The following is a 20,506-nucleotide window of genomic DNA, read 5'->3' as shown; positions in this document are numbered from 1 at the left end:
TAAAATATTAACATCCCAGTTAAAAGAGCCAAATCGTCCAAATCGTCACAATCCCATTCATCATCCTCCTTTCATGTGGGCAAAGAATTAAATCAGTTGTCAAATGCCACGTTCCACAACCAGGTCTTTGTTAGTTTCCTGAACGTCATGAGGGAGGGGGCAGTTCTGATCTCTAATGGCAGGGAGTTCCAAAGTCGAGGGGCCACCATCGAGAAGGCCCTGTCCCTCGTCCCCACCAGCCGTGCTTGTGCAGGTGGAAGGACCGAGAGCAGGGCCCCTCCAGACGATCTTAGTGGTCTTGATGGTTTGTAGGGAAGAATACGTTCGGAGAGGTAAACAGGGCCGGAGTCGTTTAGGGCTTTATAGGTTAACACCAGCACTTTGAATTGTGCTCGGAAGCTAATCGGCAGCCAGTGGAGTTCGAGTAACAGCGGAGTGGTGTGCTCCCTGTATCCTGCACCCGTTAGTAATCTGGCTGCCGCGCGTTGTACTTGCTGCAGCTTCCGGGCAGTCTTCAGAGGCAACCCCACGTAGAGAGCGTTGCAGTAATCTAAGCGGGATGTAACCAAAGCGTGTACTACAGTAATAATTACACCCTTTGTGTCATTAAGTCCTAAAATCCTGATCATACCATTCCCAGCAGCCTGCTTTGAGGAGCACATGTGGCTCCATTGTTGGATTTTAGTGACCCCAATGTATGCAACTGCACCATGGCTATGTTTCCAATATGGAGTTTGCACCATAGATCTTTCTGGCACACTCAGAGCAATAGAGCAACAGAAGCAATTTCAGGAAGAAATTCGTGCAATCTGTGATGCTGATGTCCCATTCCTCTATGAGGAGGCATGACATGTTATAGCATTAGGAGGACACATGCCCAAAATTCATCCAATAACAGTGCTTGTGACAATTCATTGCTTTGTAGCTGATCCACCTGGAGATCAAGCCGGCCATTCGGAATCAGATCATCCGGGAGCTGCAAGTCTTGCACGAATGCAATTCTCCTTATATTGTGGGCTTCTACGGAGCATTCTACAGCGATGGGGAGATCAGTATTTGCATGGAGAACATGGTAAGGAGGCCTTTTCGCATCGTAATATACCATAATAATGTTGTGATGCCCAAAAATGGAATTGTTTTCCTCGCATAATAGTTGCACCCACATTTCATTTTCCCTTTTTCCTTCCCTTCCTTCTTAGAACACAAGGCAGTTTACAAACCACAAAATGGAGGTCTCTGGAGCTGAACTCTTCTCTCCTCCCATCTTCCTTCAAGGCCTTAAGGTGGTTTACAAAGCATAGAATGGAGCCCTTTTGAGGAAGGAGAAGCACTCTGAGTCTGAGAGACCTCCATTTCAGGTTTAATTGCCTTCTAGCCTTTGATGGAAGAAGAAAAGAGAGAAGAGTGGAGCCTCAGATACCTCCATTTTGTAGTTCTTAAACCGCCTTGCCTTTGGAAAATGAAGGAAAGAAGGGGGAATCAGCCCCAAATTAGTCTGTAGTTTTAAAAAAACAAATAAATGGAAACAGAGATGTTTATTTGAGACTGGATCATCCTTCTTCCTCCCCTTTTGGAGGTAAGGCAATTTATTTAAACAACAACAATAGAAACCAGTGAATAAACAGCATTTTTTTCCTCACATCATAATCGCAGCCCTTTTTTAAAATAGGGGGAAAGGGAGTGCAACTATTATGTGAGGAAATACAGTAAATCGTGTACTGTGGAGTAAAGCTTTTGAGGTCCAGATAGTGATCAGTCGAGATTCAAAGGTGATCGGAGACTCCATGGAAGTCGGAGCACAGCAAACATCTCTACTGCGGATGCATGAGTTTCTATGAAAACATGAATATTTTGACTTTCTATATTGCTTTTTTTGGTGGCCCCCGGTGGCGCAGTGAGTTAAAGCGCTGAGCTGCTGAGCTTGTTGACCGAAAGGTCACAGGTTCAATTCCGGGGAGCGGCGTGAGCTTCTGCTGTCAGCCCTAGCTTCTGCCAACCTAGCACTTTGAAAACATGCAAATGTGAGTAGATCAATAAGTACCACTCCAGAGGGAAGGTAACAGCGCTCCATGCAGTCATGCCGGCCACATGACTTTGGAGGTGTCTATGGACAACGCCGGCTCTTCGGCTTAGAAATGGAGATGAGCACCACACCCCAGAGTCAGACATGACTGGACTTAATGTCAGGGGACAACCCTTACCTTTACCTATATTGCTTTTTAAACTGGTTTTTTGGCTTTAAACGGTTGTATTGTACTCAGCATCCATGCAGCTCGCCCAGTCTCCCTTTCTCTGACACTGTTTGCAACAGCAGTATATATTTGACTTGGAAGAGAGCGTGTTTGCTTTGTGCAAAACCAGGTCCTGATAAGCCAAGGGAGGGGCTCCCTTGAAGCTGGACATCGAAGAGCAGCTTTTGGTATGGCTTCATTGTACCTCAAGGATTATTAGCACATATAGGCTCCGTTGCTGTCATACACCTCCTTCTTCTCTTCCTTTCCTTCACCCCTTGATTTCCTCCATATGCCTCTCTCATTTTCCTTCCTTCTTCCTTCCTTTCTCTTCCCATCCTTTTCTCTCTTTCCTCATACCTTCCCCCTTTCATTTCCGCTCCCTCTCTTCATTTTATTTCTTTCTCCCCTCCCTCCCTTCTTCCATTCTTTCCCTTCTTTTTTCCTTCCTTCCTTCCTTCCTTCCTTCCTTCCTTCCTTCCTTCCTTCCTTTTCTCCTTCACTTCCCTCCCCCCTTCCTTCCTTCCTTTCTTCCTTCCTTCTCCTTTCTCCTTCCTCTTCCTTCCTCTCCTTCTCCTTCTCCTTCTCCTTCTCCTTCTCCTTCTCCTTCTCCTTCTCCTTCTCCTTCTCCTTCTCCTTCTCCTTCTCCTTCTCCATCTCCTTCTCCTTCTCCTTGCTTTACCCTTCCTTCCTTCTCCTTTCTACTTCCCCTCCCTCCCTTCCTTCCTTCCTTTTTCCCTCCCTCCCTCCCTCCCTCTCCTCCTCCTTCTCTTTCCTTTACCCTTCCTTCCTTCTCCTTTCTACTTCCCCTTCTTTCCTTCCTTACTTTATTTTCCCTCCCTTCCTTCCTTTCTTCCTTGCTTCCTTCCTCTCCTTCTCCTTCTCCTTCCCACCCCCTCCTCCTTCCCCTTTTCCTTCTTTCCATCCATCCATCCTTCCTCTTTTCAATAGGATAGGTTTGGTCCAGATCCATCAAGCCACGTATGAGCCTTTGTGCTGCAAATGAATAAACAAAATACTTACTTAAACTTATAGCTACACACATCCGTATTTGGCTGGAGTTGCACTAAGAAATGCATCTGTTCCGACGGACAAACAAATTGAGAACCAATCTTGTTTGTAACTTGGGCTCCACCTATATTTTCTGTAGCATTCAGCCAGGGCAGTTGAAGTGGCATCAGATGGCATTGATTCTACAGTTGGTTGTTATTCGTTGCACTGTTTTTTGACATTGGACTTCATTGCACTTTGATCCATTATTATCTTCTTGGGTCGGAGGAGCCTCGCGGGGGTCCAGAAAGGGCTATAAACTCTGGAGGTTGCAAAGTTTCCCCTTATTCTGACTGATAATGGATAAGGGTTGCCCCTTTTTTCCCATGCTGATGCCGTTCTCCTAGCCCAGCATCCAGCCTAACTGAAGACCCAAACAGACTCCCAATTCCCAGTTGGGCTTACTTCCTAAAGACCCCAAGCATTTCCTGGCTCTGCCATTAAATCCCAGCCATTGAGTTTCATCAGAAGCCCAGCTGTCTCTCTGTTGCAATGTTCCTGGATGCCTGGATGCCTTCTCCCTTCCCAAAGGGCTTTGTACAGAATGTATTTGACACTAGAGAGCGGCACCATGACTTCCCTTGATCTGGGCACTATCCTCCTTCGGGTGCAGCCCGGAATCCCGTTGGCTTTTTTAGCGGCTGCATCACATTCCTAGCTCATGTTCCACTTGTTGTCCATAATCCCACTTAATCCCTTCATCTTTTCTAGGATGGCGGCTCCTTGGACCAAGTCCTGAAAAAGGCCGGCAGGATCCCGGAGAAGATTCTCGGCAAAGTCAGCATCGCGGTGAGTATGCGACATTGGCATTTGGGGAATCTTTTTTCCCTTCCAAAGCAAATAGATCTGACTGTACTTTTCCCACACATTGTAAACAAATGGGTTTCTGTTAGGTTTCGTTTCATAATAATAACAATACTATGTAACACATTTTTTGTTCCTGGGTTATCGATGTCATTTGCTAATTGGTGCTATTATAAACACATGGGGAAAGTTGATGAAACTGCACAAACTTTGTTTCTGCAGGAAGGGACATCCTGCTGCAGCACATTTGGCAATAGTTTTCCAATGGATATCTATCTCATCTTCAAGGCTCAACCAATTGCAACCTAGTTTGTAGCCACAAAAACAAAGTTTCTGCAGCATAAGAATTACTTTTAAAGTAAGGACTGCACAATTAAATAAGAAATAGCATTTTCAAACCTGGAACAGAATTTTGTTTTTCAAATTTAGTTACATAGTGTAACAACAACAACAACAATAAAAGACAAAGATGGAATACCATAAAAATACAATGCAGAGCAGAAGAGAAAACTGGCAAGAGAAGGCTCTCCATGGACAGTTCCTGGGAAAAATTGAGAACAAAATAGACACAGAAACAACATGGCTGTGGCTCACAAATGGAACTTGGAGAAAGGAGACAAAGGAGGTGGCTGATTCTGGCAGCCCAAGAACAAGCCATTAGAACCAATGCCATCCAAGCCAGAATTGAAAAGTTGATGACAGATTCCAAGTGTAGACTCTGCAAGGAAGCAGACAAAACAATGGATCACATCCTCAGCTGCTGCAAGAAGATTGCGCAGACAGACTACAAGCAGAGGCATAACACCATTGCTCAGATGATTCATTAGAACTTGTGCCACAAAGACCATCTGCCTGTGACAAAGAACTGGTGGGATCACAAGCCGGAAAAAGTTACAGAAAATGAACACATCAAACTACTCTGGGACTTCCGAATTCAGACTGACAGAGTTTTGGAGCACAATACTCCTGACCTAGGAACGTGTTAGAAGCAAGCAAGATTGAAGAGAAACAACTGGAAAAGCTGACACGATAAAAGGATTTACAGATCAAACTGCAAAGCCTCTCGCACAAGCCAGTCAAGGTGGTCCCAGTGCTGATCGGCACACTGTGTGCAGTGCCTAAAGACCTTGGCCTGCACTTAAAAACAATTGGCACAGACAAAATCACCATCTGTCAACAGCAAAAGGCCACCCTACTCGGATCTGCATGCATTATTCACCGAAACATTACACAGTCCTAGACACTTGCGAAGTGTCAGACGTGTGGACAAAAACAAAAGCCAGCGTATTGGTCTTGTTTTCTGTGTACTGATCTTGTTGTGTTTCAAATAATAATCATCATAATCATAATTTTATTTCTTACCTTCCTCTCCTTTTGGCGGGGTACAGCATAGTTAAAAGCACACAATCCTCATAATCCTTTCATAAAATGCACAAGTTCAAATGTATTATTACAAAATCCAGATTAAAATAGATGGAGCAAATATTAAAATAATTATTATAATCATAATTTTATTTCTTGCAGGTGATAAAAGGCCTGACATACCTGAGAGAGAAGCATAAGATAATGCATCGAGGTAAGAAGGCTTTGTTCTGTCTGTTTGGGTATATTCCCATTGCTAATAATTTGCAGTTTCATATTTTTTCTGACCAGAATAGTGGTCCAGAGGATATTGCCTTAAGCTGAAAAAAACTTGATTTCCCTGCAAAAATTGTTAGTTTTGGTAGATAAACTTGAGCCTGGCAACCAAATTTTTAGCCATTGTTGTTGCTGTTATCTGTGTCTAACTACTGCGTCCAGTTACTGTATGGTGTTTTCATTACATTGTCTAATGTAATTTATAACTGACTTGTTTTCATAATTTCATGTCAAATTCAGATGTCTGTTTGTTTTCAATTGCATTGTTTTGTAAGGTTGTGGACCACTTTGGGTCTCAAATCAAGTGAGGAAATATATGTATAAATGAATATAAGAATAATGCTAATAATAATAATGCTAATAATAATAATAATAATAATAAGGTATAAGTAAATATCATAGCAGCGATAACAACAACAACAACAACAACAATAATAATAATTCACTCTTCTGAATTAAATAGTACCTGTTGTTGTTGATGTGAAGCTGGCATTGACTTTTGGTCATGCAAATGAAAGAGAGATGTCAATAGCCCTGTTCAGAATACATTATCTATATCTATGTACCTAATAAAAGTTAAAATATGTATGTGTGTGTTGGCTGGGGTGCCCACTTCCACAAACAGGCTCCCACTTCCACTAAAAGCTTTAACCCAAAGTGCTGAGGAGCCACCAAAAGCCCTCCTTCCAATGACATCTCAGCTTATAGCCCTCCCAATGTCCTCCCAAAAAACCACACTGTCCATCACCCAACTAAAGGCTTTAATTCAGAGACAATTTCATCCTAGGTTTTACGTGTTTCCTCCATCACAGACATCCCAGTGTTTTTTACTCTCTCTATTGATGTGAAATTTGCAAGATCCCACCCTGCTGCCTGTCCGTTAACCCTTTCCTACTCTTTTCAATTCTGTTTGCACAACAAAAAGAGCAATACTAATTCGCAACTAAACACTGGAGGAGTTTGGGGGATTGACTCCACACAATGGAAGTTGTAGTTCACCCTGCATCAAGTCGGAGCACTGTGACCCCCATTAACAATAGACATGACCACATTTGGCACACAGAACCCCCATGACCTAAGAAAAACAGGAGGAATTCACCTTGAATTATAGCCATTGTAGGTACTGTGATTTATAGTTCATCTGCAATCAAATAGCACTCTGGACTCCACCCACGATGGCCCTGAACCTAACTTGGCACACAGAACCACTATGACCAACTGAAAATACTGGAGGGTTTTAAGGGGAACTGACCTTCATTTCTGTAAGTTGTAGTTCACTTACATCCAGAGACACTGTAACCACCGTGATGATGGATCTGGACCAAACTTGGCGCACAGAATCCCCATGACCAACTGAACCTACTGGAGGGATTCAAGGTGACTGATTCACCATGGTGGGAGTTGTAGTTTACCCTGCAGCCAGAGATCACACTGAACCCCACCCATGATGCATCTAGCGCAAACTTGCCCAACATGACAAACTGATGGAGTTTCAGGGGGTTAACCTGGCATGATGTGAGTTGTACTTCGTCCACAACCTTATGCATTTTGTATGCAAGCTAGTAATAATAATAATAATAATAATAATAATAATAACAACAACAATTCACTCTTCTTAAATTCAGTAGTATCTGTTATTGTTGAGGCCAAACTGGCATGGACGTTTGGCCATGCAAATGAATGAGAGACCTCAATAGCCCTGCTCAGAATCCATAATAATAATAATAATAATAATAATAATAATAATTCACTCTTCTGAAATTCAGTAGTACCTGTTGTTGTTGATGCCAAGCTGGCGTTGACTTTTTGCTATGCAAATGAATGAGAGATGTCAATAGCCCTGTTCAGAATCCATAATAATAATAATAATAATAATAATAATAATAATTCACTCTTCTGAAATTCAGTAGTACCTGTTGTTGTTGATGCCAAGCTGGTGTTGACTTTTTGCCATGCAAATGAACGAGAGATGTCAATAGCCCTGTTCAGAATCAATAATAATAATAATAATAAAATTTATTACCCACTTCTCCCTTCGGCTATTTTCCTATTCCTCCCATCTTTTTATTGAAGCTTTGCTGCCTTTCCTACTGAGTCATTGTGTCTCTTGAATTCAATAGTCCCCGTCCCCCCCCCATCTATAGAATCTCCAAGCGTTCTCAAGGCCTCGGAGTTTTCCTATCTGCAGTATGTAATATGCTTGTCGAAGCCAATTTCCACCTGTTTTCAAAACTCAATTATTCCTTGTCAGCCCGGTCTCTTCCTGCCAGCTGCTGCTGGACCTTGAGCAATGGGAATCGATTGGGTGCAAATGAATAGGAGATGAAAAGGCCCAGGAAAGGAAATATTGTTCATCTCCGTATGTCTGAATCAGCCAGGGGCCAGTCTATCGATTCCAAAGAGCGGCACAAAAAAGTGTTAAAGAGAGTTTTAAAGTGGGACAAGCAACGGTTGGGGTTGGGAGGCAATATTCCCACCTTAGATGGCCTGTTTGTGTCCCTCCCCAGATTTAATATCGCAGGAAAAGCATCCCATCCAGCCCATGCTTAATAATAATAATAATAATAATAATAATAATAATAATAATAATAGAATTGTAGAGTTGGAAGGGACCCCTAAAGGACATTTAGTCCAACCCCCTTAATGCCGGTAAAGCACAATCAAAGCACCCCAGCAAGATGACCATCCAGCCCCTGCTTAATAATAATAATAATAATATTTATTTATTTCATGTACTTCTACCCCGCCCTTCTCAACTCCCGAGGGGGGACTCAGGGCGGCTTACAAAAAGGCACAATTCAATGCCTACACAATAATACAAATAAACGTGTAAAACAGCAATTAAAGCAATTAAGACAGTTAAAACAATCAATATATATCACAGTCAATAAACCAATCTCAAGCTCAGTGTTCGTCAACTCAGAGTCCATATTTCGTTCTACATTATCTATTCTTATCAGTCGTCGTAGTCCTTTATTAATCTGCCAGATTGCCCAAACGCCTGGTCCCAAATCCATGTTTTTAATTTCCTTCTTAAGGAAAGAAGGGATGTCGCTGATCTAATTTCTCCGGGGAGAGAATTCCACAGGTGAGGGGCCACCACCGAGAAGACCCTGCTCCTCGTCATCATCATCATCATAGAATCGTAGTGTTGGAAGGGATCCCCAAAGAACATTTAGTCCAACCCCTTAATGCCAGAAAAGCACAATAAAAGCACCCCAGCAAGATGACCATACAGCCCTTGCTTAATAATAATAATGATGATGATAATATATCATAGAGTTGGAAGGGACCTCCAAAGGACATTTAGTCCAACCCCCTTAATGCTGGAAAAGCACAATCAAAGCACCCCAACAAGATGACCATCCAGCCCCTGCTTAATAATAATAATAATAATAATAATATAGAATCCTAGAGTTGGAAGGGATCCCCAAAGGACATCTGGTCTAAGCCCCTTCATGCCAAAAAAGCACAATCAAAGCACCCCAGGCAGATGGCCATCCAGCCCATGCTTAATAGTAGTAGTAGTAGTAGTAGTAGTAGTAGAATCAGAGTTGGAAGGGATCTCCAAAGGACATTTAGTCCAACCCCCTTAATGCCGGAAAAGCACAATCAAAGCACCCCAGCAAGATGACCATCCAGCCCCTGCTTAATAATAATAATAATAATAATAATAATAATAGAATCATGGAGTTGGAAGGGATTCCCAAAGGACACCCGGTCTAACCCTCTTCATGCCAGAAAAGCACAATCAAAGCACCCCAGGCAGATGGCCATCCAGTCCATGCTTAATGGTAGTAGGAGTAGTAGAATCAAAGTTGGAAGGGACCCTCATAGGACATCCAGTCCAACAGGATTTATCTCTTAATATCAGGCTCTTCCCAAGGGCCTAGAATATTAGAGGTATTATGATTATTGTATTATTATATTATATTATATTATATTATATATTATTTCATTTTAATATATTAAAATACTATTATTTATTACATGTACATAACAACACACATGCACATTAGGTTCAAGTGTCTGGGCTTTGTCTCTGAATACCGGTCTCTTCCCACGGTCCTAGGATATTAAAGGTATTTTCGCAGAATGTGTGCAGATCCAAGAAGTGCTGCCTTCCTTCTGCAGCACATGGATTGACGTTTTGTCCAAATTAAAGCTTTTCTGGTGCTTTTCAAAGTTTCTTGGAATGCCTCCAAGTGTACCAACCACTCTTGGTACCACTGTTGTTCTCCTTTGCTCTAGTCGTCCCATTTCCATTTGTAAGTTCTTGTATTTTGTGATCTTTTCCAGCACCTGGTATGCAATCTATTATTATTATTATTATTATTATTATTATTATTATTATTACACTATGTAACAAAATTTTAAAAAAATATTTTGTTCCTGGTTTGAAAGTGTTATTTCCTGCTTAATTGTGTGATACTTACTTTGAAAGTAGTTGTTCTGCTCCAGGAACTTTGTCTTTGTGCTACAAACTATGTTGAATGGGGTGAGATTCTGTGATTAGATACTCATTGAAAAGCTATTGCAAAATGTGCTATAGCGGGATGACAAATCAAGAACAAAGTTTTGGCAGTTTAATCAACTTTACCCATGTTTTTATGATAGAACCAATTAGGAAATGACATTGATAACCCAGCAACGAAAACCATGTTACATAGAGTTATATGCCGTTTAGAAGTCTGGTGGAAACATTTCCCCCATTGATTATATGGAGAGGCATCTTTTGAAAGCGTGGCAGCAATGAAAGGCAGAGCAAATTCATAAAAATCTTTCTCCAGATTTTTGTAAGAGGGAAAACAAGGCAATTTCTGGGCAAGAACCATAAATCATCCGGACTGCATTTTGGATGCAGTGCAGAAGAGCATTGCCAGGCTAGGCTTCCATTAGCCTAATGGACCGCATTGACTTAGGCTCCTACCACAGCCATAAAACACTTTCAGCAAGCGGTGTCAAACTGCTGCAGTTCTGCAGTGCAGATGATGGTCTCTGAGACGGAGAAGCAAGGCCAAAGAGAGCAGCAGGAATCACTCTTTGCTTGAGTCCCATATCTCATTGGGCGCCAGATCTTTTTAGGAGGAAAGGATGTTGCTATCCATTATTTATTATTGTTGTTGTTGTTGTTCTTGGGTTGCTATAAGTTTTTCCAGAACATGGCCACACAGCCCAAAAAATTTACAGCCAACCAGTGATTCCGGCCATGAAAGCCTTCCACAACACATTATTATTATTATTATTATTATTATTATTATTATTATTATTATTTGAAACACAAGATAAGTCCACAGCAAATAAGGTCACTCTGTTGACTGTTGTATTGAATCACACGTCGAATACTTCCCAAGTGTCTAGGGCTATGTGATGTATCAGCGAATAATGCATGCAGATTCCAGTAAGGTGGCCTTTTGCAGCTGGCAGATAGTAATTTTGTCTGTTCCGATTGTGTTTAAGTGCAGGCCAAGGTCTTTAGGCACTGCACCCAGTATGCCGATTACCACTGGGACCACCTTTACTGGTTTATGCCAGAGTCTTTGCAATTCGATCTATTATTATTATTATTATTATTATTATTATTATTATATTTTATATATATGTATTCTGTTCATTGAAATATATATTATTCTATTCAAATTTTATATATATTTACACCCGTTAGGACTTCTTGGGCCTCTTTGAGGGATGCTGTTGGGAGCAGCACATGATTCAGGCAGGAACTATGCCAGGAATGCTGCCTGGAAACAACGCAGTGCAGGCTTTGAAAAATGTGCCTATGGCCAGCCTTTGACTCTTTGCATGGAGAGAAAAAGCAGGATATAAATAAACATAATAGTAATCAATTATCCCCACATTTTTGTCATCCTAGATGTGAAGCCATCCAACATTTTGGTCAACTCCAGAGGGGAGATCAAGCTGTGCGATTTCGGGGTCAGTGGGCAGCTGATCGACTCCATGGCCAACTCCTTTGTGGGGACGCGGTCCTACATGTCCGTAAGTACTGGTTATGAAACCATGACTGTCCTGTTTGTTAGTCACAATGGATCTTCAATATCTCTCAGAGACTATCGCAATTTATTTATTTAAAACTCCTGTTTGTAAAAACACCCCAATGCCTCCAATGTAATGGTAAAGGATTTGCAATATATCCGCGTCATATAGCAATCTTAGCCCTGAGCCAAAGCAAAAGGAGAAGCGACTTCAAGAGCTGCACAATGGAGCAGATAAATATAGGTCAATTACACTTTGTAACACGATTTTTGTTATCAACGTCACTTTCATAATTGGAAAGACATGGGGAAAGTTTCTCAAACTCCCTGTGCTGAGGTTTTGAAGCAGAATTGGTAGGTGTGAAGCCAGACCTTGAAACTGCTAGGCCATTCAGTGATAATCAAGGTGATCAATCTCAACATTCACACCTACCTCAAACAGACAAGAGTTCTTTCTCCCAGCCTGGACATTATTCCACAGATATATAAACCCCACTTGCCTATTTTCCAACAGACCTCACAACCTCTGAGGATGCTTGCCATAGATGTGGACGAAACATCAGGAGAGAATGCTTCTGAAACATGGTCACTGAAACATGGCCATACAGCCCAGAAAACTCACAGCAACCCAATAATAATAATGTGTGTGTGTGTGTGTATGGCTGGTATTATAATTAAAAAGTGTCCCTGTTCCAACTTACAAATAGCTTCAGCTTAAGAAGAAAGCTACAGAAGATCTCTTGTTCATAACTTGGGGACTCCCTATATATAAGTAAATATTATCATGATCATCAGCATCATCATTACAATTGGTAGTGTCTAGAATTGAAAAAAATACAATATTTTTGATGGGTTTTCCCAATCTGCTGGGCTTCCAGACCAAAATCATTATAATATAATATATATATATATATAAATAAAAATGTAATGTTTGTTTGTGGGATTAACATAACTCAAAAATCACTGGGCGAATTGACACCAAATTTGGACACAATACACCTATCAGGCCAACGAGTGACCATCACTCATAAAAACACTGAAAAGCACAGCAGAAGAGACTTAAAAAGAAAAAAACTATTGCAATGCATGCGCAAAACCACATATATACACATATACACAAATATATACACACGCAAACACATATACACAGACTGGGCCACAGCAACACATGGCAGGGGATGGGTAGGCTATATAAATAAAAATGTAATGTTAGTTTGTGGGATTAACATCACTCAAAAACCACTTGATGAATTGATACCAAATTTGGACACAATGCACATATCAGGCCATCACTCATAAAAACACTAAAAACATCACTCATAAAAACACTAAAAACATAGTGGAAAGGGCTTAAAAAGCAAAAAACAACAACATTACGATGCATGCGCAAAACCATATACACACACACACACACAAAACACATATACACAGACTGGGCCACTGCAACGCGTGGCAGGGGGTAGCTAGTATAATATAAATATAAATATAAATATAATTAAAATATAAACAAATGATGGCAGAGGTATCCATAGAGCTGTCTAACTGCATCTGATGGTTCTGTGTTCTCCGCAGCCCGAGCGCCTCCAAGGGACGCACTATTCGGTGCAGTCGGACATCTGGAGCATGGGCCTCTCCCTGGTGGAGATGGCCATTGGCCGGTATCCCATTCCACCGCCGGACGCCAAGGAGTTGCAGCTCATGTTTGGGGAGCCTGTCTGTGAGACATCGCCGAGGCAACGCCCCCCCGGGCGGCCCCTGAGTGGTAAGGAGCCTCCGCAGGGGAGAAGTAGGGGAGGAAAGTATATTTGGGGGACACCAGGCTGGAGAGGAGAGATAATGCCCTAGGTATTCGGGCTGACCCTGAGTTACAAACACCTGACTTACACATGACTCCCAGTTAAGAATGGGGTTTTGCAGCCCAGCAACCTACTTAATCTCTTTTTCACCCAAACACTACACCAATCAACAAGAACAGTAAGTTCATTAAGAAAAGAGTATCTAATATAAAAACAGTTTCTAAATACATTCCTGAGCTAGATTTCCAGAATCATAACAAAAAAGCAAGGGCCAACTCTAAATAGGACTTCCGAAATCACTTAAGGCAAAAGCAAGAAACTGCAATCCAAGGGTGGTTGCACTTAAACGAGAATTATATCCAAAAGCTTGAAAGCATGAACATGGCCATAATCCAAAGGCTTGATACTTGAACTTGACTATAATCCCAAAGGCTTGAAACTTGAAACAAGATTTGTAATCCTAACTGGAGACATGGAACTTAAACAGGAAAACAAGGTCCAGACCCAAGAACAGAACTCCTAACTCGGAGCCCTCAAGACAGGCAACTTGAAAATCCAACGTTGATCTCCCCACCAAACACGGACTCCAATTCCTTAAGAATACTCCCTCTTGCCTATGCCATTACTCTTTTTCACACCTGGGTTCCCTTTGTTCATCTTTCAGTCTCTGGGAGCACCGGATTTGTCTCTGTTTCACACTATCCCATCAGATCTGTAAACACTGGGTTATCTGCAACCCTCCTGTTTCCTCCTCATTCCCTTCAGAGTCAATCCCTGGCTGATTCTCATGAGAATCACTGCCTGTTTTCCTAACAACAGATCTATCCAAAACATTCCCGTTGACTCGAAAACACTTTCCCTTTCCCCCACAGAAACACCAGGTTCAACCAGAAAACCCTCGTCCTCATCCTCCAAGGCTTCACAGGCCTCAACAGTGAGAGGAATCTTAAATTATATTATTATTATATTATTAATGTATTTTATAATATTATTAATTTATTATTATTATTATTATTATTATTATTATTATTATTATTATTGTATACAGGCATTCCCTGGCTTACAAACATCCGACTTACAAATGACTCCTAGTTACGAACAGGGTTGAGACAACAGGAAGTGTGAAGAATCTTATATTAGGTTGTTGTAGGTTTTTTCGAGCTATATGGCCATGTTCTAGAACATGGCCATGTTCTAGAACATGGCCATATAGCCCAAAAAAACCTACAACAACCCAGTGATTCCGGCCATGAAAGCCTTCGACAATACAATCTTATATTATGTATTATTAGTATTATTTTGGAGCTCCCAGTAGCACAGTAGGTTAAACTGCTGAGCTTCTGAACTTGCTGATCAAAAGGTCGCCGGTGTGAATCTGGGGAGTGGTGTGAGCTCCTGCTGTTAGCTCCAGCTTCTGCCAACCTAGCAGTTTGAAAACATGCAAATGTGAGTAGATCAATAGGTACCACTCCAGCGAGAAGGTAATGCCACTCGGTGCAGTCATGCTGGTCGCATGACCTTGGAGGTGTCTACGGACAACGTCGGCTCTTCGGCTTAGAAACTTTAGATTCAAAATATTTATTGGAGAAAAGAAATACATTCTAGATAGAAAAGGTCTTGGAGCTAACTAGCTTACTAAATCTCATCTTCTAAGAAGTAAAAAGGGCAAAAAGTCAAAAATATCAATGCAGTTATATTTTGCCTGGAGAGAGGAAAAATGCATCCTCACTGGAAGGAAGAAAAGGCAGAGAGAGAGCCAACAATGTAGAATGACCACACGGCCAAACACAGGGCAATAAAAATACCTTTAAAGAGGACGTTACCTCATCCTTCACAGAGATTCCATTGCTACATCTTCAAAGGGGAGGAGATTGAGGCAAGCAAGAAGAGTAAAGACAAAGGCCCCTTCTGGGATAAGCATGCATAGGAATGTTTGTGTGGAGGAACAGGAATCCCTCAGTCTAGTCCTATCTCTAGCCTAGCTACTCATTGAGGTCTGGAGACTTGATGACACAGGAGACTTGTGCAGTCCAGGGATGAAACCCAACACTTAGGAAGGGAAATCCACTCACTGAAAAATTATTCTCGGGAGAAAGGGGATCTCCACTGATGTATGCACATTCTTTGCTGGAATTGCACTTAAACAGTGTCCTATTCCAAACTTGCAAACAAATTCAGATTAAGCAGAAACCTCCAGAGCCAGTTTTCTTCGTAACTCAGGAACAGACTGTATATGAATACGACTTGGGTCCCATCTCTGAGGCATTTCAATATGCAGATGCAGGGGAATTGAAAATAAAATCCCAAGCCTACCAATTTTGGGAAAGGGAAGCTCCAACATGTAATAAACCGTTCATGGGATGTTCTTAGGTCACTGATTTCTGGATGCCATTATTGGAAAACTGCCACCAAGAGGCAGCTCTGGGGGTAATGCATTGTTTCTGGGGAAGTCAGTGATTGACTAAAAGGAAGTCTATACGATCATTAACTTCTACTCTCTGCTTGGTTTTTCCCAGCTTACAACTCGGACAGCCGGCCTCCGATGGCCATCTTTGAACTCCTAGACTATATCGTCAATGAGGTGAGCAAGGCAGCAGCACTCTTGTGCGGATTTGGCATTTTCACTCATGTGAGCCTCACAAGCAAGAATAATGGTAGAAAGGATGGGTAGATAAATTTATGGATGTGTAGATGGACGAACTGACAAACAGACAGAGGAGGATCTCCATTACAAACCAGATAGATGAATAGACAGATGGATGGACAGACAGACAGGGATTGGCATTACAAGCCCCATGGATGGGTGATTGGATCGATGGACGAATGGATGGACAAACTGACAGGGATCTCCATTACAGGCCACATAGATGAATGGATGGATGGACGGACGGACGGACGGATGGACAAATAGGCAGGCTGATTGATGGAAGGACAGACTGGCAGACAGACAGACAGGGATCTGGATTACAACCCCAAAGATGGATGGACAAATAGGTGGATGGATGGACAGACAGACAATGATTATTAGAAACCAGATAGATAGATTGATTGATGAATGGATGGATAGATAGATGAATAGGTGGGGAGATGGACAGACAGACAGGAATCTCCATTGCAAGCCACATAGATGAATGGTTAAATTAATGGATGGACGGATGGATGGACGACTAGGCGGGAGGACTGACGGATGGACAGACACACAATGATCTACATTACAAGCCAGATAGATAGATGGATGTAAAGGCAGATGGACAGACATTCAGGGAATCTGTATTACAAGCTGGATGGATGGACAGACGAATAGTCAGGCGGATGGACAGACAGGCTGGGATCTCCATTACAAGCCCTATGGATGGATGGATGGATGGATGGGTGGGTGGGTGGGTGGGTGGGTGGATGGAGGGAGGGAGGGATGGATGGATGGATGGATGGATGGATGGATGGATGGATGGATGGGTGAATGATGGATGGATGGGTGGACGGACAGACAGACAGATGGACAGACAAGGATCTCCATTACATGCCACTTAGTTGGATGAACTACTAGGTGGGCAAATGGGCAGACAAACAGGGCTCTCCATTACAAGCCCTGTGCATAGACAGACAGACAGACAGACAGACAGACAGATAGATAGGCAGGCAGATGGGCCATATGGATGGATGGCAGACGAATAGGCAGAAGGATGGATAGACAAACAAGGATTTCCATTACAAGCCGGATGGATGGAGATGGAGAGAGAGAGAGAAAGAGAGAAAGAGAAATGGCCCCTCTTCTTCCACCTCCATTGCTCCGGCTGGTGCTTGAGATTTTGAATTTTGAGGTGTCCCTTTCCTCTCCAGGACAATCACGAGGAGCCGAGGCTGGCTCCAGACGGCCTAACAGCCGTCGCCGCCACAGGCTTCGCCGCAAGATATTGGGGAGCTCTCTTGTGCGCGGGTACCCCCCACCCCTGCATGCATGCGCTGTGACATCTTCTCCTTTTTTAGGCTTTATAAGTAGAACTGTGCTTAAGATCATATTTATAATAATTATATTATTATTATTATTATTATTAGTAGTAGTAGTAGTAGTAATAGTGATGGATGGATGGATGGATGGATAGATAGATAGATAGATAGATAGATAGATAGATAGATAGATAGATAGATAGATAGATAGATAGATAGATAGGCTAACGGATGAATAAACAGGCGGATGTACAGGCAGAGAGACAGGGATTTCCATTACAAGCCAGATGGATGGATGGATGGATGGATGGATGGATGGATGGATGGATGGATGGATGGATGGATAAACAGACAGACCGACAAATAGGCAGGTGGGTAGAGGAAAGGGAATTGAAGAGGGATGGAAGTGCTTTAATTGCATGGTACGGAAGAGACCTGGGAGCCAGATTCCCAGACTGAAAACAGGGCCAAAACTGTCCCTCTGGCGAGTCCCCATGACCACCGAAGCTCCTTTCCCATAAAGAGACCAGGAAGACCTTCAGGTGGCCCTTTCCCATTGGGATTGGGTTCTAAGGGACATGAGAGCTGTTCATGGGACCGATGCGGGTTCCCATCTCTGTCTTTTGCTTTATCCTTTGCAGCCACCTCCGAAGCTTCCCACCGGAGTCTTCAGCCCAGACTTCCAGGACTTTGTGAACAAGTGGTGAGTCCAGCCCTTAAGCAGCTTGTTTCCTCTAAAGAAAAGGGATGTTTGCCTTCTTTGAAAGGATGCACTCGAATGAGCAGAGGAGGAAAGAACCGGAAAGGTTTGGTTTCGTTCTTTGCAGTGGCAAGGGTGTAAATGGCGGCTATGGTGAGGGATCGGTAAATAACATTGGTGGGCTGTATCTGTCCCGCGGGCCGTAGCCTGAGGTGTAAGGCAATCTCAAGGCCCTGATTTCTCCTGTTTGCTCTGAATGAGATCATTGAGCTTTGCAATAAGAATAGGACTCTTCTTCCCTCCTTGTTTTCACACAGCTTGATCAAGAATCCTGCAGAAAGAGCTGACCTCAAGCAGTTGATGGTGAGTCGGAAACTTTTACTTTTTCTCTTGACCGTAAGAACTATTAAAGAGTGGATCAGACTGGATTGGTCTTCTTTAGAAGTCTTTAAACACATTCGGTGGCCGTCTCTTGCAAGTGGACTATTGAGTCTTTTCTACTGAGGTGTAAAAGCAATAAATGTGTTAACGTTTCCTTGGAGTCCGAACCTTTTGCGATTCCTTTTGCTACATCTGCAGTTAATGCATTAATATACATAGTGGTTTGTTGGCACAGTGTCTTTCTTCTTACCTCTGCTAATGGATTGCAATTTGTGAGTTTAGCCCAATTCAGCTGTTTCCATTTCCAACCTTTCTCCTTTTTCGGTAATTGTTCAAGAACTGCTACGGTGAGATCCCCCATATCCACAGGGGGTCTATTCCAAGAGCCACAAGTAATAGCAAGATCTATATTCTGATGTTATCTTGGGTCAGAAGCATACTATAGAATAGAACTGGAAGACTTAGAGAGGCCCACAAACATTACTGAGTGGAAGGATATTTTTGAGAGCAAGGGTGAGTGAAACCATGGGTATTGAGTCCAGGGATAAGGGGATCAGACTGTACTTGAAAGTCAGGGATTATACACCTAGGAAAGTTGAAACATCCTCAATATAGTGACTGTGGCGCAGCTGGCTGGGAGTCAGCTGCATTAAGATCACTGACGGAAAGGACATGAGTTCAAAGCCAGCCTGGGTGGGAGTGAGCTTCCAACCAATTTGTGCAGCTTGTTGTCGACCGTTACAGCCCAAAAGACAGTTACATCTGTCAAGTAGTAAATTTAGATACCACTTACGTGGGAAGGCTAATTTAATTTATGTGGCCATAAAAATCTCCAGCAAGCATGCAAAGAATGAGGAAGTACTTCATCAGTGTCACAAATGGACGGTGAAGCGACAGCTCTCCTGGTGGTCAGAATACCCTTAGGAAAAAAACTGGATTGTTAAATAGCCTCTGAGTGCCTGTCTATATATGTTGTGTGTCTATGGCATTGAATGTTTGCCATGTATATGTACATTGTAATCCGGCTTGAGTCGGGCGGAATATAAATACTGTAAATAAATAAATAAATAGGCGACACTTTGCTTGGAAACAGTCCATGTGAAAGGGATCTAGGTGTCTTAGTAGACCACAAGCTGAACATGAGCCAACTATGTCCCGTCAGTAAATAAATCCAACACCATTTTAGTCTGCATCAGTTGGAGTCTAGTGTCCAGATCGAGGGAAGCCATAGTCCAACTCTCTTATGTTTGCTCAGGCCTTACCTGGAATCATAATCCTTTGTCCAGTTTTGGGCAAAGCCATTCAAGAAGATGGAAAGGATGGAAGGAGTCCAGAGGTCAGGAAATTATGAATCCCTCTCAAAAGCAGCTGAGGGAGCTACATATGTTTAGATTGGCAAGAAGGTTCAAAGCAGGGAAGAATGGCCAAATGTGGGCATACTCAATAACTAGGTATTTTTAATTACAAAAATGTGAGTCAAGCACTGGAGGGGTTAAATGGATGCAATGACTCAGCGAAAGCTGCAGTTCTATATAAGCAGATGTGCCTGTAGCTTAGTAGCTGTCAGGCTGAGGTAAACCTCAGTGGGAGAAAGGTCTTTGATTGTGAGGTAAGCCTCACAGTTTGAGTAGGCCTTAGTCTATGAGAAGGCAGAGTATGAGGAAGGCCTGATGTGAGAAGCCCCAGGTTGAAGGCCTCATGTGTAAAGCTCCAGTATAAAGGCTGCTGGGTGTAAAAAGCTTCTGGGTGAAGCTCCAGTATAAGTTTGTTGTGAGAGGAGGCTCTGTGAGAGAGAAGCTGTTTATCTGCATGAGGAAGAAGCCCAGCATGGAAGCAAAGAAGGAAGTATAAAGGACTTTGTGTTGTGGAAACCTTGTTTGGGCTACTGGTGCTGGGTCATGCTGCTGCTAATAAGTTATTCTGCTGTACATTTATGAGGAGGGTCCTTTGTTAATAAGCCCACTC

At 42.5% G+C, this 20,506-nt stretch overlaps 1 protein-coding gene across 1 annotated transcript in view; it reads left to right on the top strand.

The window, feature by feature from the left end:
* MAP2K1 (mitogen-activated protein kinase kinase 1) overlaps positions 1-20,506 on the top strand; it is a 39,240-nt gene that overhangs the window by 17,649 nt on the left and 1,085 nt on the right. The window contains exons 3-10 of the mRNA XM_060755365.2: positions 926-1,072; positions 3,993-4,070; positions 5,610-5,661; positions 11,596-11,720; positions 13,289-13,478; positions 16,029-16,093; positions 18,102-18,163; positions 18,478-18,523. Coding sequence (XP_060611348.2) covers positions 926-1,072; positions 3,993-4,070; positions 5,610-5,661; positions 11,596-11,720; positions 13,289-13,478; positions 16,029-16,093; positions 18,102-18,163; positions 18,478-18,523 — 765 coding nt within the window. The remainder of the gene's footprint in view (positions 1-925; positions 1,073-3,992; positions 4,071-5,609; positions 5,662-11,595; positions 11,721-13,288; positions 13,479-16,028; positions 16,094-18,101; positions 18,164-18,477; positions 18,524-20,506) is intronic.

This window comes from Anolis sagrei, chromosome 9 (genome assembly GCF_037176765.1).
Source record: "Anolis sagrei isolate rAnoSag1 chromosome 9, rAnoSag1.mat, whole genome shotgun sequence".
Taxonomy (NCBI): Eukaryota; Metazoa; Chordata; class Lepidosauria; order Squamata; family Dactyloidae; genus Anolis; species Anolis sagrei.
Note: the sequence above shows the minus strand (reverse complement) of the source record. Positions and strands in the feature narration are given on the sequence as shown.